The sequence below is a fragment of the Meles meles genome, chromosome X (assembly GCF_922984935.1).
Source record: "Meles meles chromosome X, mMelMel3.1 paternal haplotype, whole genome shotgun sequence".
Classification (NCBI taxonomy): Eukaryota; Metazoa; Chordata; class Mammalia; order Carnivora; family Mustelidae; genus Meles; species Meles meles.
The window spans coordinates 119,775,766-119,802,249 of record NC_060087.1 but is presented as its reverse complement, the minus strand read 5'-3'; the positions used below and the strand labels follow the sequence as shown (position 1 = coordinate 119,802,249).

The 26,484-nt window shown below is 42.3% G+C and overlaps 1 protein-coding gene across 5 annotated transcripts in view; it reads left to right on the top strand.

The window, feature by feature from the left end:
- Positions 1 to 26,484, top strand: part of ATP11C (ATPase phospholipid transporting 11C) — a 184,388-nt gene that overhangs the window by 96,821 nt on the left and 61,083 nt on the right. For all 5 annotated transcript variants that reach the window (XM_045995008.1, XM_045995009.1, XM_045995007.1 and 2 more), the window contains exons 6-12: positions 13,802 to 13,930; positions 15,472 to 15,575; positions 17,687 to 17,737; positions 18,844 to 18,908; positions 19,216 to 19,297; positions 20,199 to 20,349; positions 21,199 to 21,396. In XM_045995008.1, coding sequence (XP_045850964.1) covers positions 13,802 to 13,930; positions 15,472 to 15,575; positions 17,687 to 17,737; positions 18,844 to 18,908; positions 19,216 to 19,297; positions 20,199 to 20,349; positions 21,199 to 21,396 — 780 coding nt within the window. The remainder of the gene's footprint in view (positions 1 to 13,801; positions 13,931 to 15,471; positions 15,576 to 17,686; positions 17,738 to 18,843; positions 18,909 to 19,215; positions 19,298 to 20,198; positions 20,350 to 21,198; positions 21,397 to 26,484) is intronic.

The following is a 26,484-nucleotide window of genomic DNA, read 5'->3' as shown; positions in this document are numbered from 1 at the left end:
AAATATCCCACCATACGGTTACACCACCTTTGCTCTATCCATTCATCAGTTGATGGACATTTGGGGGGTTTTCCACCTGTTGGCTATTAGGAACATTGCTGGTATGAATATTCACGGTCAAGTTTTTGTTGGATCACCTATTTTCAGATCTTTGGAGTATATACTTAGTAAAATCGCCACATGATATGGTAGTTCTGTGTTCCACTTCTTCATGAACCACCAAGTTGTTTTCCACAGCAGCTGTGCCATTTTACATTCCACCAGCAATGTATGAGAATTCCAAGACCGTCTCATCTTTGACTATCAGCCAAGTTCTTTTTTATTTATTTTATTTTAGTTTTTAAAGATTTTATTTGACAGAGATCACAAGTAGGCAGAGAGGGTAGCGGTGGGGGGGGGGGAGTAGGCTCCCTGCTGAGCAGAGAGCTCGATGCCGGGCTCGATCCCAGAATCCTGGGATCATGACCTGAGCCCAAGGAAGAGGCTTTAATCCACTAAGCCACCCAGGTGCCCCCAAGTTCTTTTTGAATCCAAATTAGTCATTGTTCATTATTACCTAATAAGATCCCTGTCAACAAGATTTTAGACCTCTCCACATCAAATAATCTTTTTTGTTCCCAACAGATAATATTTTAATTTATAATAAACTTTACTTTTTCAGAGCAGTTTTGGGTTCACAGCAAAATTGAGGAAAGTACAGATTTCACATATACCCCCCTTTTCCCACGTGTGTACAACCTCCCTCACTATCAGCATTCCATAGCGGTATTTTTGTTGCAATCCATGAATCTACACTGGGACATCATTATTGCCCAAAGTCCATAAGTTTTCATTAGGATTCAGTCTTGTTCCAAATTCAGTGGCATTAGACAAATGTCTAATGACAAGGATTCACCATTACTAGTATCAGGTAGAATCCTTCGCTGCTCTAAACATCCTTTATGTACGCTTTGTCTCGTTGTCCCTTCATTCTGTCAACCCCAGGTCACAACTAATCTTTTTACTCTATAGTTTTGCTTTTCCGTAATATTATACTGTTAGAATCATGTATAGTATGAAAGTATGTAGCCTTTTCAGATTGGCTTTTTTTTTAAGATTCATTCATTCATTCATGAGAGAGAGAGGGGGAGAGAGAGAAAATAAGAGAGGAGAGGGTCAGAGGGAGAAGCAGACTCCCCACTTAGGAGGGAGCCCGATGTGGGGCTTGATTCTGGGATCATGACCAGAGCCGAAGGCAGTTGCCCAACCAACTGAGCCACCCAGGCACCCCAGATTGGCTTCTTTAACTTAACAATATGCATTTAAGTTTATTATGCCATGTCTTTTCATGTCTCAGTGTCTCATTTCTTGTTGGCGCTTAATAATCCATTGTCTAGATGGACCAGTTTATGTATCCGTTCCCCTTTTTTTTAGATTTTTAAAAATTTGACAGACAGAGATCAGAAGTCAGCAGAGAGGCAGGCAGAGAGAGAGGAGGAAGCAGGATTCCCGCTGAGCAGAGAGCCTGATGCAGGGCTCGATCCCAGGATCCTGGAATCATGACTTGAGCTGAAGGCAGAGGCTTTAACCCACTGAGCCACCCAGGTGCTCCCGTTCACTTTTTTAAAGAAGATTTTATTTATTTATTTGACAGAGATCTCAGGCAGAGAGGCTGGCAGAGAGGGAAGGGGAAACAGGCTCCCTGCTAAGCAGAGAGCCAGATGCGGGGCTCGATTCCAGGACCCTGAGATCATGACCCAAGCCGAAGGCAGAGGCCCAACCCACTGAGCCACCCCGGTGCCCCTCCATTCACTTTCTGAGGGACATCTTGGTTGCTTCCAGGTTGTGGCAGTTATGGACAAGACTGCTATAAACATGTATATGTGAGTTCTTTTTTTTTTTTTAAGTATGTTTTTAAAATTTTATTTCTTTATTTGACAGAGAGAGAGATCATAAATAGGCAGAGGCAGGGGGAAGCAGGCTCCCCGCTGAGCAGAGAGCTCAATGCGGGACTCGATCCCAGGACCCTGAGATCATGACCTGAGCCGAAGGCAGAGGCTTAACCCACTGAGCCACCCAAGCGCCCCATATTTGAGTTCTTGCATGGACATAAGATTTTAATTTATTTGGATATATCAAGGAGTGTGCTTATTGGATTGTTTGTTAAAAGCAAGTTTAATTTTGTAAGAAGCTGCCAAGCTATCTCCAAAGAGGCTTTTCATTTTGCATTCCCATCTGCACCCAGTGGGAGTTCCCGGTTCTCCACATCCTGGCCAACGTTTGTTGTCAGTGTTTTGGGGTTTGGCAATTCTAATAGGTTTGTAGTGGTATCCCATTTTTGTTTTAATTTGCATTTCCCTAATGACATAACGGTGTTCAACGTCTCATCATATGAGCTCTTGATATCTGAATATCTTCTTTCATGAGGTTGTCTAGTCAAGTCTGTACCCATTGTTGAATCAGAGTGCTCATTTTCTTATTGTTGAGTTTTTTAAAAGTTTTTCTTAATATTTTAGGTAACAGCCTTTTATCAGATATGTCTTTTATAAATATTTTGTCCCAAGGTATTATTTTTTAAATTTCATTTTGTTATTGTGATCAAAAAGCATATAACATTAAATTGAGCCTCTTAACCATTTTTTTAAAGTATAATCTCCATTTTATTTAATTTGTTTTGGAGAGCAGTTTTTCTTCAGTGCTTAAGGACTTAGCTCGTTACGTGGGCTTTGGTGGGGGTGGTGAGGTAACACCCACAGGTCGAAATCAGTGGGGGTGTCGGGGCCTTCCGTGCTTCTGGAGAGATTCTGGAATAGCTTGCTGGGAAGGGCACAGCTTGAGCAGTAACATAGTCTCACAGACAGCTTGGGACAGACATAGGTCTAGCAGACCTATATGCTTTGGAAATGCCCCTGATGGCAGTGGTCTGTACTGTGGTCCGAATAACAAACTTCTCAATGGCCTTGACTTCGGCCGACAACTACACAGTTGTTACCCTGAATAGGCTGCACATGGCTATGGCCATTTGTGACACAACCATTTTTCCTTCTTTTCTTGGTCATCTTGAAAGTAAGCCCCCAAGAGAGCCCATCTTAACCATCTTAACCATTTTTTTTTTAGTTTTTATTTATTTTTTGTAAGGATTTAATTAGTTATTTGGGGGGGTTAGGGAGGAGCAGAGTGGGAGAATCTTAAAGGAGACTCCCTGCTGAGCACGGAGCCCAACAGCACGGGGCTCCATCCAAGCAGGCATGAGATCATGACCTGAGCTACAAGTAAGAGGCTTAACCGACTGATCCACCTAGGCGCCCCGAAGATTTTGTTTTAAAAAAATCTCTATACCCACTGTGGGACTCGAACTCACAACCCCAAGATCAAGAGTCACGTGCTCCACCAACTAAGCCAGCCAGGCATCCTCCTCATCTTAACTAACCATTTTTAGTGTACAGTCCAGTAGTGTTAAGTATATTCACGTTGTACAACACATCTCTGGAATCTTTTCATTTTATAACACTAAAACTTTATACCCATTAAACACGAGCTCCCCCTGTCCCGCAGCCCTTGGTAAACACCTTTCTGTTTCCTATTTCTGTGACCGACTACTTTTGAGAAGTACTTCCTATGAATGGAATCATACAGCATTTGTCCTTTTGTGCCTGGCTTATTTCACTTAGCATAGTGTCTTCAAGGTTCATCCATGTTGTAGCATATGACAAGAAGTCCCCTCTTTTAAGACTACATCATATTCCATTTTGTGCGTATACTCCCTTTTCTTTATCAGTTCATCTGTTGATGGACATTTGGATTGCTTCCACCTCTTCGGAATGTAAATGATGCTGTGACAAACACAGGTGTACAAATAACTCTTTGAGAGCCTGCTTTAAATTACATTAGATATATATCCAGAAATAAAATTTCTTAATCATATGGTAATTCTGCTTTTGATTTTTCAAGGATCCTGCATACTCTTTTCCAAAATGGATATATCATTTTATCTTTGCACTTAGAGTGTACAAGGGTTTCAACTTCTCCACCTCTTCTCCCGGGCTTGTTAGTTTCTGTTCTTTTGATGGTGGCCGTCCTAATGGGTATAAAGTATCTCCTTATGGTTGTGACTTGCATTTCTGAAATGATTAGAGATGTGGAACATCTTTTCATGTGCTTTTTGGCCATTTGTGTATCGTACTTGGAGAAATGTCTGTTTGGATCCTTGGCCCGTTTTATAATGTGTTGTTGAGTTGTCGAATTCTCTTATATATTCTGGACATTAACTTCTTATCAGACATATGATTGACAAGTATTTTCTCCCATTCCATAGGTTACCTTTTCATTCTGTTGATTATTTCCTTTGGTGCAAAATTTTAAGTTTGATATATTCCCATTTCTTTTTCTTTTTCTTTTTTTTTTTTTAAGTAGGCTACACGCTCGGTATAGAGCCCACCACAGGGCCTGAACTCACAACTCTGAAGTCAAGACCTGAACCAACATCAAGAGTTGGATGGACAGTTAACTGACTGAGCCACCCAGGCACCCAGATATATTCCCATTTCTTTTTAAAGATTTTATTTTATTTATTTGACAGAGAGAGAGATCACAAGTAGGCAGAGAGGCAGGCAGAGAGAGAGGAGGAAGCAGGCTCCCTGCAGAGCAGAGAGCCGGATGCGGGGCTCGATCCCAGGGCCCTGAGATCATGACCTGAGCCGAAGGCAGCGGCTTAATCCACTGAGCCACCCACGCGCCCCTATATTCCCATTTCTAATGTTGATTTTTTCCCCCTGTACTTTGGTATATATCCAGGGAATCTTTATTGATTCTAACATCCTGAAGCTTTTCCCTGATGTTCTTCCAAGAGTCTAAAAAGTTTAGGTCTTACATTTAGGTCTTTTTATTTTTCTACAATTCTATATATTTACTTGAGAGAGATTGAGAGAGAGCGTGAGCAGGAGGAGAGGGAGAAGCAGCCTCCCTGCTAAGCAGGGAGCCCAGCATGGGCTCGATCCCAGGGCCCCAAGATCATGACCTGAGCCAAAAGCAGATGCTTAACCGACTAAGCAACTCACATGCCCCTTATAATTAGGTCTTTAATTCATTTTGAGTAATTTTTGTATGTGGTGTAAGATCAGAGTCGAACCTCATTATTTGCATGTGGCTCTCCAGCTTTCCCAACACCATTTGTTGAAAAGACTGTCCTTTCCCTATTGCATAGTCTTGGCACCCTTGTTGAAAATCATTTGGCGGGGCACCTGGATGGCTCAGTGGGTTAAAGCCTCTGCCTTCGGCTCAGGTTGTGATCCCAGGGTCCTGGGATCGAGCCCTGCACTGGGCTCTCTGTTCAGTGGGGAGCCTGCTTCCTTCACTCTCTCTGCCTGCCTGACTGCCTACTTGTGATCTCTGTCTGTCAAATAAATAAATAAAATATTTTAAAAAAAAGAAAATCATTTGGCCATACATGCAAGGGTTTACTTGTGGGCTATCTCTTCATTGGTCTATATATTCATTTTTATGCGAGTACCATACCATCCTAATTACTGTTGTTTAGTAGTATGTTTTGAAATCTGGGACTGTGAAGACTCCCCAAGTTTGTTATTTTCTTTTCAAGATTATTTTGGCTGTTTGGGGTCCTTGAGATTCCATATAAATTATAAGAATTTTTTGCTGTGTCTGCAAAAAATGTCATTCACATTTTGGTAGGAATTCCATTGAGTTTGCAGATTGCTTGAATGGTATAGGCATTTAAGCAGTCTGAAGTCTTCCAACTCATGAACATGAAATGGCTTTCCCTTTATTTTTATTATCTTTGCTTTCTTTTAGCAACGCTTTGTAGCTTTCAATGTGCAAGTCTTTAACGTCTTTGGTTAAGTTTATTCCTAAGTACTTTTTCTTTTTTGATGCTATTGTAAATAGAGATTCCTTTTTTAATTTCCTTTTTTTTGGATTGGTCATTGTTAGGATATAAAACCAACACTCAAACCAACAATCAAAATCAGTTGCATTTTTATATAAAATGCAATAAAAATTCAATCTCCTCATTTCTGTATAAAATACAACTGATTTTGAGTGTTGGTTTTATATCCTGCAGCTCTGATTAATTCATACATTAATTCTAACAGGTTTTTGTGTGTGCAGAATCTAGAATTTTTTATGTATAATATTATGTCATCTGCAAACCAGAATAATTTCAGTGCTTGTCCAACTTGTATGCCTTTTTTTTTATTTGTTTGGTGTAATTGCTCTGGCTAGAATTTCAGTACAATATTGAATAGCCATGCTGGGAGTGGATATCCTTGCTTTGTTCCTGATCCTAGTGGAAAAGCTTTCACTCTTTCCTCACTGAGTATGATATTAGCTGTGGGCTTTTCATATATGGATTTTATTATGTTGAGGTCATTTTTTTCCCTCTCTTGGTAGTTCATTGAGTGTTTTTATCATGAAAGAGTATTGAATTATGCCAAATGCTTTTTCTGCTTTGATTGAGATGATTATCTAGCTTTTGTCTGTTGTTAGGTGTTGATTACATCGATTGATTTTTGTATATATCCTTTCATTCCCAAGGATACATCCCATTTGGTCATGGTGTGTGATCATTGTAATGGGCGGTTGGATTTGGTTGGGTAGTATTTGTTCAGGACTTTCTTCATCAGTATTCATTGAAGATACTGGTCTCTAGTCTTTTTCTTTTACACTGTCTTTTCCTGGTAAAATGGTATCAGTAATTCAGACCTTATAGAACAAGTTTTGGAGTGTTCCTTCCTTTTGGATCCTTCAGAAGAGTTTGAGAAGAATTGGTGTTATTCTTTAAATGTCTGGCATAATTCTCCTATTAGTTCATTTAGCCCTGGGTTTTCTTTTTGGGGAAGTTTTCAATTCCCGCTTCAATTTCCTCACTAGCTTTGGGTCTGTTCAGATTTTTTATATCTTCGTGATTCAATTTTGGCAGGCTGTATGTTTCTAGGTGTTTATCCATTTATTCGAAGTTATCCTACTTGTCGGCATACAGTTCTTTGTAGTAGTCTCTTATAATCCTTTTTATTTCTGTGGCATCATATGTAATGTCTTTTTTTAGCTATTTGAGGCTGTCTTTTTTTTCTTAGTCTGTCTAAGGGTGTGTTGATTTTATTGATCTTCCAAGATATTATTTTTAAAAGACTATTTCTGTGTGAATATGGATTAAAATATGTAAGGTAATAGAAGTCAGATTCTCCAAAATAGGAAGAAGATGGGTAGAACAGAAAGAGAAGAGGGCAAGTGAAAATACCATTCCAGAATGATTTCAGGGTTGTGATAGGGATTCATTAAAAATTATACTCTCGGGGCGCCTGGGTGGCTCAGTGGATTAAGCCGCTGCCTTCGGCTCAGGTCATGATCTCAGGGTCCTGGGATCGAGCCCCGCATCGGGTTCTCTGCTCCGCAGGGAGCCTGCTTCCTCCTCTCTCTCTGCCTGCCTCTCTGCCTACTTGTGATCTCTCTCTCTGTCAAATAAATAAATAAATAAAAATCTTTAAAAAAAAATTATACTCTCTTCCCTGTACTTTTATCAAGTATTAATCAGTGCTGAATTATTTACTAAACACTTGGAATTGTTGGACATAAGTTCTCCATCTTCACAGCAATAGGTATATTGTCTTGCATCTTCTTTTAGTAATAATGGGGAAAAGGCTACAGAGTGGGAGAGTTACCTGAGATTGATAGAGAATGTCTTTCTATCACTCTTTTTTCTTTTCTGCATTTTCTGCATCCCGTAGGGGAAGAGCCTCAGCTAGAGTGATTAGGATCTGAAGTTGCCAAACAAGTCTTAGAAACTCAGCTTGGTTGTTCAGAATAAGAACCAAATGCAGCCTAAGTGATCCGTAGCATTAAATCTGTACGTCCCAGGGCACTAAGTAAAATTGTGAAGCAAATAAATGTTTCCCACATCTGTCCCTTTCTCTTGTTTCCTCTTTCTGATTTGGCTGTCACCCCACACGTAGAAAGACACCCCCCATCTTCCACCTTTTGTTCACCAGGCTTCTTTACCTTGAGGCTGATCTCAACCAGGTACAATCTTAATTAAATCAGTCGATGCTATTGTGTGAAATGCTGTTTGATTCAGCCCTTTCTGGAGTATTTGTGGGTGGCAAGAAGTGCCTGTAAACTAAAAGTATCTAAATGTTTGATTGCTTGCCTGGGGAAGTGGGTAGACTATTGTTGAGTAAGAGAGTAACTTGGTGTGTATCCTCAGTGCAGTGGAAATTTTTTGAAGGGTTTCAAAGCCAGGGAGTGACTGGCAGGAGAGAATAAGAACGTATATTAGGATGACAATAGTAGAGATAACAATAAAAATAGTAGTTAACATTTATATATAACACAAATATGCCAGGCATTGCCTTTCCCATTATATTAACTGATTTATTTATTTTTTTAAAGATTTTTAAAAAAGATTTTATTTATTTATTTGACAGAGATCACAAGCAGGCAAAGAGGCAGGCGGGTTGGGGGTGGGAAACAGGCTCCCCGCTGAGCAGAGAGCCCAATGCGGGGCTCGATCCCAGGACCCTGAGATCATGACCCAAGCCGAAGGCAGAGGCTTAACCCCCTGAGCCATCCAGGTGCCCCATATATTAACTGATTTAATCCTTACTTTATAACAGTCCTATGAAGTAGGTGCTTTGATCCCTCTTTACAAATGATAAAAACTGAGGCACAGGGGCACCTGGGTGGCTCAGTGGGTTAAAGCCTCTGCCTTTCGCTCAGGTCATGATCCCAGGGTCCTGGGATCGAGCCCCGCATCGGGCTCTCTGCTGGGCAGGGAGCCTGCTTCCTCCTCTCTCTCTCTCTCTCTCTCTCTCTCTCTCTCTGCCTGCCTCTCTCCCTACTTGTGATCTCTATCTGTCAAATAAATAAATAAAATCTTTAAAAAAAAAAAAAAAAAAAAAAAAAAAAAAAAAAACTGAGGCACAGGGAGATTAAGAAACTTGTCCATGGGGCACCTGGGTGGCTCAGTGGGTTAAAGCCTCTGCTTTCGGCTCAGGTCATGATCCCAGGGTCCTGGGATCCAGCCCCGCATCGGGCTCTCTGCTCAGCAGGGAGCCTGCTTCCCCCTCTCTCTCTGCCTGCCTCTCTGCCTACTCTGTCAAATAAATAAATAAAATCTTTAAAAAGAAAGAAAGAAAGAAAGAAACTTGTCCATGACGAGTAAGTGGAGAACCTAGGATTTGAAACAAGTTTGGATTATGAGTTGTGCTCATAACCACAACTTTGTCTCACCTGTCTCAGGATTAAGACAAATTGAATATTCAGGATATTTTTTTGGAGGTAGACTCATCAGGACTTAGTGATGTCCTGGGTGCAGGGAGGGAGAAAAAGAGGGAAAAAGATAAAGATAGCCTTCTTGGTTTTGGCCTGAGCAATTGCGTGAATTAAATAGAGATATTAAACAAAATGCTGGTTATTAAGATGGAGAAGTCTGGGAGAAGAACAGGGTTAGTGACAGATGTAGGAGTGAAAGGGAAATCAAAAACTCCATGTTAGCCGTGTTCATTTTGAGATACCTGTTAGACATCCAGATGGAATTGTCAAGCCTGGAGCTTCGAGATGTTTGAGCTGGCAGTTGAAATTTGGATTTCATCAACATGTGCACGGCACATGAAGCCATGCGACTGAACCGAACCCTAGAATAGAGAAAAGGGAGCTGACAAAGAGCACTTGAGGAATTCAAGGTAAAAGCATGGTTCTTCATAAGGAAGAGAGGATAGGTTTTGGTATTGGAAACCCTGGAAGAGTTTCTTCAGGTTTTCTCATTATTGCCTTTTTGGTATCCAGTCTGCTGCTAAGTCCATGGAAGGACTTCTTTTTTTCTTTTCTAACTTTCCCTTTTGCCTTTTCCTAATAGTTTCCATCTCTGCCCAAATTATTTTTTTTAATTTTTATTTATTTGTTTGACAGGCAGAAATCACAAGTAAGCAGAGAGGCAGGCAGAGACAGAGAGAGGAGGAAGCAGGCTTCCTGCTGAGCAGAGAGCCCGATGTGGGGCTGGATCCCAGGACCCTGGGATCATGACCTGAGCCGAAGGCAGAGGCTTTAACCCACTGAGCCACCCAGGCGCCCCTCTGCCCAAATTCTTCATGTGCACATGTATGGTGTCTGCCTTTTCCACAAAATACTTTAATATCTTAATCATGGTTATTTTTATTTTTACATGCCTGTTTCATAACCCAAAATCTCAACATTTCCGGGACGGATCCTGTGCTGACTCCTTTATATCTTGATGTTAGGTCATTTTGGTCTTGTGGTTTTTTTTTTTTTTCATTGAATTTTGGACATTGTATGTAAAACAATGCTAGAGACCAAAGTAAACAGTATTTATGATCTGCAACGGGCACACCTCTCCTGTCAGCCCATGAACGTGAAGGTTCGCTCAGGCTAGCGAGGAGTCGAGCTGGCTTGGGTGTTTGTTGTGGCCATAGCTGCTTTCAGTACCCCACTGGAAATTCCAGTTCTGAAAGTGCTTGGTGTAGGGCCTGGGGTGCCAGAGGGCCTTGCTCCGTATTCCTCTCCGCCCCCCGCCTCCCAGGAGGGGAAGTGGATTGCTGTTTCTTATTGCAAGGCTCCTGGGAGGAACAGAGTGATTTCTTTTTTTTTTAATAAGATTTTATTTATTGGGGCACCTGGGTGGCTCAGTGGGCCTCTGCCTTCGGCTCAAGTCATGATCTCAGGGTCCTGGGATCAAGTCCCGCATCGGGCTCTCTGCTCAGTGGGAAGCCTGCATCCTCCTCTGCCTCTCTGCCTACTTGTGATCTCTGTCAAATAAATAAATAAAAATCTTAAAAAAAAAGATTTTTATTTATTTATTTGATAGAGACACAGCGAGAGAGGGAACACAAGCAGGGGGAGTGGGAGAGAGAGAAGCAGGCTTCCAACTGAGCCCGATATGGGGCTCATCCCAGGACGCTGGGATCATGACCTGAGCTGAAGACAGATGCTTAACGACTGAGCCACCCAGGTGCCTCCGGAACAGAGTGATTCCTTAGTCCTCCTGCTGGAGTCTCAGCATGAAGCATGGTACGCGCACCTTTGCCTCACTCCTGAATGCCTTGTCTCAGAACTGCCACTTCCCTCCAATGGCAGTTGAACTTCGCAGGCTGGCGCCCCGGTAGCCATTCCCATTCCCATGTCCCATTCCCAGCAGGAGACGGTGTTGATTCTGTGTCTCCTCTAGCAGTGGTGACGTTTTCCTGAGACCAGGCCGGGGAGGGTTTTTCTTGCCTTTCTCCTAAACATAGATAGGTTTTGCCTCCAGCGAGAGGGGGGGTCCAGGATTCCGGCATCTCTCGCATCTGTGTCTCCACAGCGGTCAGGCGTAAGCCGCATGCCTGTGCCAGTGAGGACAGGCTCCTGTAGGTCTCCGGCCCTCGCCTTGTCTCCCCAGCACCCAGTGGATGCGTGCGGAGCAGAACCGAAGCGTGGTTATGATCCCCTCTTTTCTCTCAGGTTTACAGATTTCAGACTGTCACATTAGCTCCTGCCAAGCCTTTAAGAATCGGTTCAAAATCCACTTGTTTTCTTCTCTGCCCTTTTATGGCAGTCATCTCTTGCTCCTGTGCCTCGTCCGTTGTGAAGCAGTTCGCTTCTCCTGTCTCTCCTCGGAAGGACTTTTCGCCCTTTGAAATTCAGTTCACTTGGTTGCCTAGCAACCTCAGCTTTCTGATGAACTTAAAAAACACATAATTTTGTAGATGATCTGGCATTTTCTAGTATTTATCATGAGGGATGGTGATGTTCTTTTGCTGCTTTTAACTTTGCTAAATGCAAACAGAGCCCCCGTTGAACGTCCCTGTGTACCCTGTTGTTCCCTTTCTTTAAAAAGCCCTTCCCACCCCCCCACCCCCCCCCACGCCCGCCTTAGGGTAAGGCTTGACCCCCAGAGCTGGGCCTGCCCGCCCTCTGAGATCTGCCCTCTGGCCATCTCACCAGCCTCAACTTGCACTCCAGGTACAGAACCTTTCCAGTTCATATCTGAGCAAATCATACGTGCTGTAGAAAAGATTGTCTCTTTGTGGTTTTTATGTGTCGCTGCCCAAGAATCATCTTCCATCCTTGAAGGAGCGTTTCCTTCTTTTAAGATGATTTAGGATTTTGTTATTTCTCCTCTGTGGATTTAATCATAGGTTGTGGTTTTATGCAAGCAACCCAAGTGTTTATGTAAGTGAGAAAGGAAAGATCCAACAAAATATTATTTACAAATTAGTTCAGTTAATCATGCTGTTGCTCTTGGCTGCTGATTAAGATTGGCGAGAAAATAAAATTGTTCCTGAATCGGTCTTGAAATCCACATCTTTCTCTGCCAGATCATGTAGCAGATAGGAGACAGGTGTCTGTCATTAATTCAGCGTTTCACGACCGGTGTGTCTGCCACAGGATGAAAAAGTTTGGGAGGCCCTGAACTCTAGACGATTTCTTATGTCCTTCCCCCAAACTGTCAGCACTCTCCAGAGGTTGGGAGTGCAGTAGTGGCTGTGTATTTGTAAGAAAGATCAAATGGTGAATATGTTCCAGGTCCTCTGCCAACCGTTTTCCCTGTGTCCTCCTTTCATGCTCAATCCAGTCCGGCGAGGGAGTTCTGATCACCCGAGGCGCTCACCCGAGCTCGTGTGGTAAAGTGGCAGAGCTGGGCCACAAAGTCAGTTTACGGAGTCCTGCTTTGTGGGGCGCCTGGGTGGCTCAGTGGGTTAAGTGTCTGACTCTTGATTTCGGCTCAAGTCATGATCTCAGGGTCAGGAGATCGAGCCCCACTTTGGGCTCACGCTGAGCACAGAATCTGTGTGTCCCTCTCCCTCTGCTCCTCCCCCCTGCACTCTCTCCCTCTCTCAAATACATAAATAAGTAAAATCTTTAAGAAAAAGTTCTATCGGGGGCGCCTGGGTGGCTCAGTGGGTTAAGGCCTCTGCTTTCAGCTCAGGTCATGATCCCGGGGTTCTGGGATCGAACCCTGCATCAGGCTCTCTGCTCAACAGGGAGCTTGCTTCCCCCTCTCTTTCTGCTTCCGTCTCTGCCCGCTTGTGATCTCTGTCTGTTCAATAAATAAATGAAATCTTAAAGAAAAGAAAAAGTTCTACCTTTTAACCATTATGACTTATTCCCTACATTTTAAATAATCTGCACTAGACATGGTTACTGATTTTTTCTCATGGTTTTCCTCTGCTTGAGCTTTGGGTACTTGCTGAGAGGAAATCATTTCCCATGACTGGATTAATGGAGTCTTCTGATTGCAGGATAAATTATTGGAAAGCGACCTGTTTGAAAATTATTTCTTGTCAAATGTTATGAGAAAAGTAGATGCCTCTCCAGCTGGCTAAGTTTTTCCGAACACTGAAGACGGGCCTGGCACCCAACAGTAACAGCTGGTGTTAGCACAGGCAAAGCAAAGCATGTTGAAATACGCACGACGCGGAGTAGGACAGTGGCTGCCCAGTGTTCAGGAAGTGCTCAGGTCAAGACACGCAGATTTTCAGGATTGATTCATGAACTGACAGTGGTCATTGTCTTACCGAACAGCAGTGCCAAAAAAACGTCAGAGAGCAGACGGCTCCCAGGGTACTGAAATGGTTTCTTTGAAAGTAAAGTTCACTAGTAAGGTAATCTGACGGCATCGGTCAGTCCCTGTGACCTTGCAGAGGATTCTGAACGGGGAATAATGTTCTTTTCATCATCCTTCCCGTGGCGTGCGATGCTGAGACACTCCCTAGGAGCGGGAGGGCTCTCTTGGTCCTGTTTCGGCTTCAGTTTGAGGTGTAATGGATGCTTTGTTTGGAATTAAGAATATTTGTATTTCTTTTTCTCTCTCTGCTAGGTCGGTGATGTAGTAGAAGTACAGGCAGATGAAACCTTCCCCTGTGATCTCATTCTTCTCTCATCCTGCACCGGCGACGGAACCTGTTACGTGACTACAGCCAGTCTTGATGGGGAATCCAACTGCAAAGTAAGGGAGAGGAAACCTTGCCTAAACATCTCGAGCTCAGGGTAGTTAGTCATACAGGACTGCTTCCCACGGCTCCCAGTCTTTTATCTTGTTTTTTCCTATTTGTGCAGGTTTTGTATTTGAAGGCAGCTTTTATATAATTGTGTTTGAACGTCTAAGCAGTTACCCAACCTCGGGGAAAAGCGTGGTGTTCGGCGAGGAAAATCCATGCCCCAAATAAAAGCCACCACGTTTTCTGAAGCCCTGTTTGCATTCATATCGACATATCCCATTCGATGTTTTCTTTGGGCTTTTTCAAATGAATGTCATTGTAGGCTTAAACGATATAACTATAAAAATAACTTCCTGTACTCTAACTGCCGATCTATTTTTACTTTTAAAGTGATGATTTTCTTGAAATATGTTTATTCATGGCATATAGGAACTCTATCTTGGAGTAGTTTGGTTGCTTTTTAAAAAATACCTTAGGATTTTGTTTGGCAAATGTTTGTTCATTGCAACTAGGAAGAATCATAAACGAGCTAAAGTGAGTTTGCTCAGATTGGAGGCTAACTTTCTTCCACAGTACTTAATGGCAATCCGTTCTTGGCTGTCGTCCAGAGCTCCACAGGGTATGAAGGTGTATCCTCTCTGTGCTGCGTTTAAGGAAGGGCACTAATGTGCTCACCTCTGTGTGTATCCTTGAGGGCTTTTCTCTGCTTGTTTTTTCCATCTGGAGTCGAGAACCAGAACTCAGTATGTGAAACAGGAACTGAAATGCCTGAGAGATGACTAATTCTGTACTTCAAGGGCATGGCGATAAACTAGTGCATTTAAACTGTTCAAAAGCAAAATTAAATTTGAGGAAATGTAAGGATAAAAATCAAGAAATTTACCTCAAGATGCCCTAATAGGGGAAAAAGTTGTTTAGAGGAAGAAAACTTTTAAGCGGCTTCTTTGTTCAGTTAAGTTGAACCGATCAGATCTGCTAAAAAAAAGTACACAGGTTTTCAAAATCAGGGGAGAGTTTTAAATAGAACTCAGGCAGTTCCGTAATATTCCCAGAAGACCATGCGACAGCTTTCCCTTCTGCATAAGTGTGCAGTCTTGGAGTCTGTGTTAGCCCTCCTTTGATGATTTATAAATGGGTTTATTGGCGCCTGCCTTGAGTTCTGGGTAAATCGAGTGCATAATATACTCTAGTAGAATATGCCAACTGTCTGACTAAAGCAAAACACATCATATCGCTGCTCTGCCTATGAAATGTAGCCTCTTTGGGCATTTTCAATATGATTAATTATGCTATTTGTGTAGTGGAACTATTAATGAATTTTTTCTTTCAGTTGGCAAAATGTTAGCCTTCTTATGACCCAAAGGGTTATTTATGTTCAATTCATATGTATACATTGATATCGCGGTACCCTCTGGTGAGCAATATTTGTATTATTCTGCCAAAGCCTCTTACTAAAAACATACTGTGTTGCCGGAATAAGGTGGGTGTACGATGATGCAAAGAATCCCTTTGTCTTGGTTTTGATTTTTCTTCTGCTTTCCTCATCTAGACACATTATGCGGTACGGGACACCATTGCACTATGTACAGCTGAGTCCATTGATACCCTCCGAGCAGCAATCGAATGTGAGCAGCCGCAGCCGGACCTCTACAAGTAAGAATCCCCTGATCGTGATCTGCCCTGTGCGATGGTCTGTTGACTCTGCTGCTCCTTGCCACTGGTATCACGAAGAGACACCCACCACTTTCCAGCCCTCCTTCCTTCGTGTTTTTATGAGCTGTTCTTTCCTTCTGGCAGGGAAATGAATCAAATCAGCCTTGTTCACTACCTGCCCAAGATAAATCACTTTGGGCCCAGACACCTTACCTGTGATTTTTCTTTTATTTTTGTTATTTGTAAACATGACCATCTATCACATTTTAAGATTATGTTACCCCATAAGGCTGCTCTGTCAGATTCGTGTATTAGTCAGAGTTAATGAAAACAAAAATAAGCCACTGGATATGTCCTCCAACATTAAAGAGAGGAAGGGGATATGGGGCCACACACTATCCTTTCTTATGAGGATTATGCTGAACTCAGTATTGCAAATAGGCTGCTTTTTGTCTACTGTGATTTCCTCTATTTTATTATACTTGAGCTTTCTGGAGTAGACTTGATGAACAGTCATCGTAGGTTCTCAGAAATTTGGCATTTGATTTTTAAGACTGGTTAGTTTGGTTGATTAGAGCATGCTGTTAATGAGGGTAGAGTAACAAGTTTTATCCCCACATGGGCCAGTTAGTCTCATTCTATTCCCTCTTACAGATGGCATCAATTACCCGTGCCAGGCATCTTGTTAACGAATTCTGTTGGTCATAATGGGGGACCAAATGGTTGGATATGGCTTAACACCAGCGCACAGTAGTGGAAAAGCCGCGTATTCATCCTACTACGAGAACAGTGCCTTCCCTCCTTCCCGTCACTCCTTTATTCCGTATCCACCCTGAGAGTAGGAACTAGGATCATAAAACAAAACAGCTGTTCCCTGGCTTCACGGAACTCAGACTTTGCAAGGCAGATAGATATTTATTAAAGCTAGGCCTATAGTACAATGACATAATAGAACAGAGTGAAAGGCCCATGGAGTCACAGAAGGAGTGGCCGATTCTGCCTGTGTTAGAGACCAAGACACATTTCTGCATGTTCATATGGCAGCTCCTAAATTTTTCAGATACCTTAAATATGAAGGAGAATTTTAGGGCAGGGAAGGTTATTCCTGATTTCTCTGGACTAGATTGAGTGTCCTTGATTTGTGACTTCAGAACACCTGTACTTCCACAACCTGAGCGGTGATCATTTACATTGTAATGGCCTGTTAACTTATCTGCCTTTAGTGAGAGGAACATGTCTTTCTGGCTTCCTTGTGGGTCCCCAGCACTTACCACAGCACTGGCACAATTAACACGTGGTGAATAAATGAGCAGACCATCATACTTTGTGTACGTAGTAATCACAGTTCACTTTTTCTGAAAAACAATGATGATGCAAACTATAAAATATGCATAACTCTCTCTTGTTAAGGAGAGTTAGACCGCCTCACCTCATTTTTTGAGAAATGCACATCATCGTGTGTCTAGCCCTGTTAAGTGAGCAGATCCAGCTCAGTATGGCGATCAGCCGAAAGACAAAAGGTTGGAGATTTCCGAGATGGTCATCAGATGTTTGCCCCCTGAGACTCGGGCAGTGGTTCTCAGAGGGTGATCTTGGGCCGGCATAGTGTCACCTGGAAACTTGTTGGGAATGCAGATTCTCACCTGAATCCAAAGCTTGGGGGTGGGGCCCCAAAATGCCCCGTTTAACAAGCACTCCAGTGAGTCTGGTGCACGCACAAGTGAAAGAACCACTGAACTAAGGGGTTTAAGTTGTGTCTTAGCACCAGAAACCTCTCTTCACATGCATCCAGAACAGAGGGTCATTATTTGTGGGACGTATAAAGGAGCGGGGGTGTTCTGTGCACGCACAGTGCCAAGTAGGGTTTGAAAATCAATTTCGAATCCTTGTGTTCTTACAACCCATACTATTATTTTTTAAATTATATGAAAATGTTACACATTGTGTTGGTTCAGCATAACTTTTTCCCCAGAAATAGAATGGGTTTTTGTAGTTCATTCCGTCTCACCTCTTTTGTATTATCTGTATCTTGATTCATTCCCATTTACGTGGTATATATAGATCTTTACCTTGATATAGAAGACACATTTGCCATTATGTTCTTTTTGCAGGTTTGTTGGGCGAATCAATATCTATAGTAATAGTCTTGAGGCGGTTGCCAGGTTAGTTTGTCCTTCCTTTCATCTGTCCTTTTTGGGAGGAGGCGGGTGTATTTCTCTTTAAAGCCCCTTAAAATACCTGGGGCGCCTGGGTGGCTCAGTGGGTTAAAGCCTCTGCCTTCCGCTCAGGTCATGATCCCAGGTCCTGGGATCAAGCCCCGCATCGGGCTCTCTCTCTGCTTAGCGGGGAACCTGCTTCCTCCTCTCTCTCTGCCTGCCTATCTGCCTACTTGTGATCTCTGTCTCTCAAATAAATAAGTAAAATCTAAAAAAAAAACCCTTAAAATATCCAAATACTTCTTTTTATAGAAAAGGCTAGAGAGGCGAATAAACCTGCATTAACTAGCCGGCATCCCAGTAGGCGGGCGGTGTCGCAAATGATGCTGAGGGTGTCTGAAATCGCAGAGCTCCGGGCCCTGGGGGGCCCACATCTGTTCTGGTTGTGCCGTGGCAGACCGTATTGGGGGTACACCTGGAGAGTGGTGGCTAAGGCAGAGTAAATGAGGGATAAGGCAGTAGATCAAAGGCGAGAGAATTACCTGGACTGAAAGAAAATGAAAGGCTAATCACTTACAATGAACCAATTCAAATAAAAAGGGCTGTTTTCTTCCCTCTTCTATCATCCAGTTAATTACCTCAATTTTTCCACTTGGCCTTTATAGCCACGCTCAGAAGGAATTTAAACGCCAGCCGCCCAGTGATTGCCCCAAAGACGAGTTTACCCTCTAAATATGTCAGTATGTCTTTCCACCTTGATGGCTGCTTTCCCAATCTTTTTCACCTTTTCTTTCTGTTGCTTGCTGTCTGCCGCTCTGTACCACTCTTGCTGCCTGTGAATCAGAATCCTTTTATCTGGGTGCCCCCCCCCCTTTACCTCTGCGTGTTGCTGGTGATTCTTATGCTCTGCTTTCAACGGTGCTGTACCCTCAAGGAGGTTCAGAGGGAAAGATCTTTCGGTTCATCCTGGGGCGTAAGCGTATGATGGAAGTGGAAAGATACATTCTGAACCCCTTGGAGATGGATGTGTGTTAGGGCAAAATATGTCCCCAGAGTTGATGATGCTATATTTTTGGGGCTGTTTGGATAAGCTGTGTTCGTTTTTCATTTAGGTCTCTGGGACCTGAGAATCTCTTGTTGAAAGGAGCTACACTAAAAAATACCAAGAAGATATATGGTGAACAGTTTTTAAGATCTCCTTATCAGAAATATGCTTTGTAAAGCCTGAGCATAAATAGTGCATGTTACAAATTGGACATGGCAGATACTTGCCACTCAGTCTAAGCCTGTTTTTAGGTGTTAGGACTTTATAAGATAGTAAATGAACTAACTCTAAATATGACAATAAAGTACGTAGAATGAAAATTATATTATAAATGATGCGTCAGCTGGTGACTAGACTCAGGTTAAGATATAGTTTGGTGGGAAGTCGGCTGGTGGTCATACTTGTGACCTAGTTTTCACTGTCTTCTTTTATGCCTTAGGAGTTGCTGTTTACACTGGGATGGAAACCAAAATGGCTTTGAACTACCAAGGGAAATCTCAGAAGCGTTCTGCTGTTGAAAAGTTAGTGTGCACCACGATCTCTTTGGTAGCAATTGAACTGCGATATAGTTAGTTTTCGGTAATTGCGAACAACAGCCGTAACAAAAAACCAACATCCTTAACAAAAAAACAACATCCGTTACAATAGCAGCTACCACATTGAGCACTTAGGTTCCAGAATTGTGCTCAGTGATTTGTATGTCTGATTTCGTTTAATCCTCTGAGCAGCTCCGCGGCGGGACCCCTGTTAGCCTGTCTGCCTTGCACAGGAGGCAGTGATCTCCGAGCCGGGTGACTTACCTAAGCTCATGTCGCTCTTCAAGGGCAAAGTCTAGTTGAATTAGAATTTTGCTCCCTTTCACTGCTGGAGAGTGGTTTGGGGTCCTCTGGTTGCTGTATGTAAGGAAGTTCAACGACGTAGGTCATAGTCTCCTGCTAGAGCTTCAAGCCCATTGTTCCCAGCATGTAGCTCACTGTCGTTGCCATGGATATCCCGAGTATCAGTGTCGCCCTCTCCATAGCCCTACTTGCCGATCAAAGGAGTCCACACTAAGTTTGAGGATTTCACACTGGCTCCCCCATCCTCTACTGCAAACCCTTAGGATTGAGGGAAATGGAAACAACCTACTCTTTCTTTAAGGGGTGAGTAGGTACAGTCTATGCATGTGTGTGTCTCCTGTCACTTCATAGCATCCTGCTTCTTTTTTCATAAGTGCAGTAAGCTCATCAGCCACGGCACTTTGGGAAGCATTGGTGACCAGCAAACAGGTCAGGAGGTCAGGGCTGTCTTTTCCACTGTGCTAAGACTGTGCTTACCCATCATCCACAGGAGAGGCTTTAGGAAACGAATGGCTTAATTTTTACATGGTTGATATCTTAAATCATTATATAGTTTTTAAATCCGTGATATCTTCTTTTTCAGATCCATTAATGCCTTCCTGATTGTGTATTTATTTCTGTTACTGACCAAAGCTGCAGTATGCACTACTCTAAAGTACGTTTGGCAAAGTACCCCGTATAACGATGAACCTTGGTACAACCAAAAGACTCAGAAAGAGCGGGAATCGTTAAAGGTAATCGGTTTTATGCTGCAACTTTTTTTTTTAAAGATTTTATTTATTTATTTGACAGAGAGAGAGATCACAAGTAGGCAGAGAGGCAGGCAGAGAGAGAGGAGGAAGCAGGCTCCCCGCTAAGCAGAGAGCCCGATGCGGGGCTCCATCCCAGGACCCTGGGATCATGACCTGAGCCGAAGGCAGAGGCCTTAACCCACTGAGCCACCCAGGCGCCCCTAAGCTGCAACTTTTAACTCTTGCTAAAAAGTTTAACTCTAGCCCTTTGTGACCAAGCCACCCTTTGTTGAAATGTTATTCAGATAATGATACCTTTTGTTGGCTTCCGAGTTTTCCCAGGTTGTATGGTAGCCCCAAGCTGTTAGACATTTAAGAAGTTTTATAGGATTTTTTTCTTTTACTTTAGGCATCTGTGCTTATTTTTAGCTCTTTAGTTAAAGAGTTTGAAACAGCTGATCAAGAATCTCCGGTTATGTGTCTCTGGCTGTACCCAAGAATCTGTGTGACTATACATGAGCTTGGAATATGTCATAAATAGATGCCTACCCAGAAACTTCGATCCTGTGTTCGTATTGGGGGGAAGGCAGAGAATTTAAGGAAGTGAAAAAGTGTTAAGTTAAGAGGTACATTTTCTGAAGTATAATGATAAAATCGGGGATGTTTTTAAGTGTTCTTTTCACATCCTGTGATGAGAACTTTGGCCAACCGGATGGTATCATTGGGAACTTGATAGCAATAGCAGAGTGCTTTTAGCACTGAAATAAAAAGAAAAGTTAACTGGTTCTTTATCTTGTACTTGTTGGCTAGAACTGTGTATCTAATCAGTGCAAACTATTTCTTCTGTTTTAGGTTTTGAAGATGTTCACTGACTTCCTGTCATTTATGGTTCTGTTCAACTTTATCATACCTGTGTCCATGTATGTCACGGTAGAAATGCAGAAATTCTTGGGCTCCTTCTTCATTTCATGGGATAAGGATTTTTATGATGAAGAAATTAATGAAGGAGCCCTGGTTAACACATCAGACCTTAATGAAGAACTTGGTCAGGTTAGAATATATTTTTACTTGAAATAAGTTAATGTATTGAAAATACCTGTTCTTATACTCTGGCTTACCAATGTATGTGACCATTTCACGTTGGGAAATGTGATTCAGAGATTTTCTTATCCAGGCATATAACAAAGATAAGCAGTGTTTTCATAGCTGTAGCATTCATTATCTTGTTGGCATTTTCGAGGAGTAGCCCACTTTATATATTAAATTCGAATGTGACGGAAGTTTTCTTTACAACTCACCTGGTGATGTTGTTAGATTATGGGCTGTTGCTTTGGAACAGACACATGTAGTTGGTCTTCCTCAGCGTCTGTTACCAGTTGGGGATAGACTCTGGGGTAGTCAGTAAAGCTATTCTATGACTGTGTTTTGTTCCATAAGCAGCATTGACCAGAGTTGTCCTGTTACGTTGTCCTGGTACATTTCCGATCAGACAGAATATATTCCTAGCAAGCAGAGTTGTTAACTCCAGGGCAGGAATTTAAATGAATTCAGAATGTGAGGGCATGTGCTCCTCAGAATGCTTTTTGCTTCATATACCAGCGCAGCCCAGGCTGTGGCCTCATTTCTGAGGCAGGTGCGTTTGTTCCCAGTGTGGTATGGTCTAGCTGTAATTCTTCAAATGGTGACTTTGTAGGTGATTTTCTCATCAGTATTGAGAAAGTTCTTCCCTTTGTCTGGATGTACTGTGTCTCACGTAATGCTCTCCACAGGCTGCGGGAATTTTTTGGCTTTCATTTAACTCCCATGATATTTAGAATGTCAAAGCTGTGGAAATGTCATTTCTATGACTGGGAGATGCAAATTCAGTCAATGGAACTGTGCGGCTGGAACAGGGCCTCACACTTGTTTTAAATGGTGCCAAGTTGCATCTACGCCTCCAAACCCTCCTCCCGAATGTAGCCCCCCACGGCCTCCACTCTTTCTGTTCTTCACCCAGCCGTGCCTAGACCGAAGTACCATCTTAACAACCACAGGCACAAGGGGGAGAGGACACTCCAGATACCAGTCTTGTTGAGAGCTGACAACATGACTCCAGGATCCCAGACTGTGGAATCTGCATCCCACAGAGATACTGAGTCACCAAGGATAGAACAAGAATTGAGTGAACAAATGATTTTTTTCCCTTAGATATTGTTCCCAGAAGATTCTTTTGAAGGTGACTTCAGCTGCCACAGCTGACCTTACTTAGCCTTTGTAAACCACTTTTCACCCAGGAACAGAGCTGTCTGAATAGAACTACTCTGGTCCCGGTAAAAAGCATTGATTACAGCATTACTGCATGGAAAAAAAAAAACTGAGTTACAAGCCACCTCTGGTGAACTTTCCCTCCCTGACAGGTGATTTAGTTGAGTAAATCCACCGCATCTAGATCCGGTGCGTGGTTCACCTACCCAAGGAGGAATGTGGCCATAGCCCCAGGACACCATGAATAGAGCGGCCATCATGCCGCATGTGACTTCTAATGCTGTCTAGAGACAGGCAGGATATCCAAGGCAGGTGCCACTCACTGAGATTCTTACATCTTCCAGAACCCCACCTCAGCAGTGGAAGGTAATCTTATTCCTATCATTCAGGCTGTGTTCACACTGCAGAAAGCAAAGTAGAGCTTTGGGTAATGATCTGGTAAATTTGATCAGTGAAAAGAGACTAGAGTTTTTATTTCAGCCACCACTTCTTTCCCCTAAAAAAACCTGCCTTTCTGGCTGTGATTGTCATTTAGTCAAAGCACTAAGTTAATAGCCAGACCACCACTTTCATTTATATGGTGTAAAAACAACTTGCCTTCATTATCAGCTCATATGTGTGGAAACTACCTGAATGAAAATGCAGAGAAGTCTTGAAATAGTTCCCTAGGCCATTTACTGTTCAGTGGACCAGTACGCACAAATTTGAGTCTAACCAGCTTCCTCCTTGATGAGTCATAATTTCAGATCTGTATGACTTTTTATGTTATAAAAAAGCAGTGTTGGGGCGCCTGGGTGGCTCAGTGGTTTAAAGCCTCTGCCTTCAGCCCAGGTCATGATCACAGGTCCTGCAATCGAGCCTCACATCAGGCTCTCTGCTCAGCAGGGAGCTTGCTTCCTCCTCTCTTTCTCTGCCTGCCTCTTTGCCTGCTTGTGATCTCTGTCAAATAAATAAATAAAATCTTTAAAAAAAAAAAAAAAAGCAGTGTCAATTAGGTCCCACTGATACCGTTGCAAATACTTGCTTAATCTCTTTTAAAATGACCCACATTGAGGGGCACATGGATGGCTTAGTCAGCTGAATGGCCAACTCTTGGTCTTGGCTCAGGTCTTGATCTCGGGGTCATGGGTTTGGGCCCTGCATTGGGCTCCGTGCTGGGCATGGAGCCTACTTAAAAAAAAAAATGACCCACACTGATATTTAAAAAATGGGAAGATACATTTAGGACAGTGTTTGACTTGAGAAACAAAAAGAAGTAAGAGCAGCTGGGTGGCACAGTCAGTTGAGCAACTGACTCTTGGTTTTGGCTCAGGTCGTGAACTCCAGATTGTGAGATCCAGCCCCAAATCTCTCTCCCTCGCCCTATGCCCCTCGCACTTCTGTGCATGTTCTCGAGCTTTCTCTTTCTCCCCCGACCCCCAAAATAGGTAAATCTGTAGGAAAAAAGGAAGTAGACTGTTCAGTTGGAAAAGAATGGAGTCTTTTATGATCAGACATCAGTCTTTTAGGCAACCAAATGGTTTCAACCCATCTTGAAAATATTTTGGGGTAGCCTCCTGCTTTATAACCCCTTCAGGTCTTGCAGCGACGCCTAATGGTGTGTCTGGGTATATACTCTGATTCCAGTAATTCAATCCTGCTGTTAGGTATTAAACTTATGCTATATATCAAGAATATGTTGATGGTACTGAGGTTACTGTTACAGAGTATACATGAAAACCTCAAGTTGTTCACCATTCAGTTAGGGAAACATACATATCATACCTAACTATAGCAATGTGACCATAATTGATCAGAAAAAATAGGGCATGTGAGATGATGGAAAGAGTCCAGTACTGTGATTTTGGTCAAGGCAACAGCAATGACTATCACCATCTCTCTAATACCTTATAGTTTGTAAACATTTGTTATTCTACTTTCTTTTCCAGTCTTTACAGCCTTGTGCAGCAGGCTTGGTTATTTCAGGTTAATATTTAAAGTTTACAGACATGAGAATTTTCCAAGGTCACAAAGTTAGTAGGTGGTGAAGCCAAGACACCAGAGCGAATGTTCCATTAAGTTGAATGATATGAAATTTTTGACCTGCAAAATAGGCATTTCCATACGTTCGTGAACTTTAGTTCAGGGCTCTTTCCACCCTAGAACAGCTGTCTCGCTTTAGGCTTTGCATCCATAAAATGATGAGTTTCAGCTTGCTTATAGAGAAGTGCCCTTCCAGCAGCCTCAGACCTGCCACTAGAGAGGAAGAGGCTGTTGTGAGTTGGGCAAGCAGGCAGCCTCTCACTCTTTAGTCCTCTTCTTTTTAGTAACAGCTGATCCTCTCCTCCCTCTTGGCCGAGTACAGGGCATGTATTAGAGCAGTGGTTCTCAGAGTACAGTCCCTGGACCAGCAGCATCAGCATCACCTAGGAACGTAATTAGAAATGTCCGTTACCTAGCGCTGCCCTAGAGCGCTGAATCAGAAACTGGGGAATCAGAGGCCAGCAAGCGGAGTTTTAACAAGCCCTCTAAGTGAGAGTGATGCACGCTACAATTTGATATTGACCATCTCAGGGTATAGTTTGTTGGCCTTATACCTGCGAGATCAATTCTACGCAGATCCATACTGCACAGAACATTCTGCGTGGGGAGACAATTGCACGATGTATTTTTTTTTGAACGACCACCTTTGGCGCTTTCTAAGATTTCTAAGTGGGTTAATGCTGATCCAAATGTAGGAGGCGCAGTAACCCGGGAGAACCTTCAGGGGAAAAGGACGGTCAATAATTTTGATCAGAAAAAAAGTCCCAAAGAGTTTTATTTGAACTGGAAAAATCTAGACGATACAGGAATAATAGCACTTGAATTAATTTAAAGGGAGAATTCAAACTTGGCTGGTTAACAGAGCAAAAAAAGCTGCTACCGTGAAAAGCTTTGAAAACTAATGAGAAAGCAACTACTGCTGGAGTTCATCTCTTTCTCCCTTACATAATGAAAACCTTCATCTTGTGCTTATGCTTGTTCCTGTCAGCCCATAATTTTAACTATTTAAGCATAAATTGCCAAAAAGGAGGATAAAATTGTGGGTTTCCAAAAGCCAGATGTTATAAATAGAAGAGATAAAAACTGAGATAAAATGGAAAAGCTCAAAATGGTTTATTTGGCATGGAAAATTTATTTCATTGCTTACTTTTTCCATTATTTATGAAAGAATGCTTATATTATACTTTTTTTCGCTTATATTTTAACCTATTATTATAAACTCTGTTTTTTTTTTTTTAACTTGGAAACTTTTTTCAGGAGTATCTAAAAATATACACAGTGTGTGGAAAGAAACTTCAATTACGTTTTTGAACATTAAAGACTTCCTGTGTCTCCTAATTAAGTAACTTGATATTATTATTTTCCCTAACCATCCGTACTCTTTGATTCTATCTGCGGCATATAACAGTGCGTTTTACTTCAATCCAGTATATTCATCAAAAATTTTACTTTTCAAGGAAAAGCTTTGTTACATCGCAGTTAATTTAAGTTCCTCTCGAATATTTTTTCTGTGTGTATGTGTATGTGTGTGTGCGTGTGTGTGTGTGTGTGTAAAAGGGATCAGTCTTTTCTTACTTCCCACTTGGAAAATGGACTTTTATTTTAGAACTTCTTTGCATCAAAATAGATAAGTAATAAACTGAAAGTTTCTTAGTTTGATAAAATAGCCACATTTACCTTTCCTATTAATCTTCTGTATTTGAGCGCGTCTACCTTGGACATGTGATACTATTTCATGGCCTTTAAAAATACTTGTTTGAGGGCGTCTGGCTGGCTCAGTCAGTGGAGCCTGCGGCTCTTGAATTTGGGATTGTGAGTTTGAACCCCACATGTGGTGTGGAGTTTACTTAAAGTTTTTTTAATTAAGAAAAC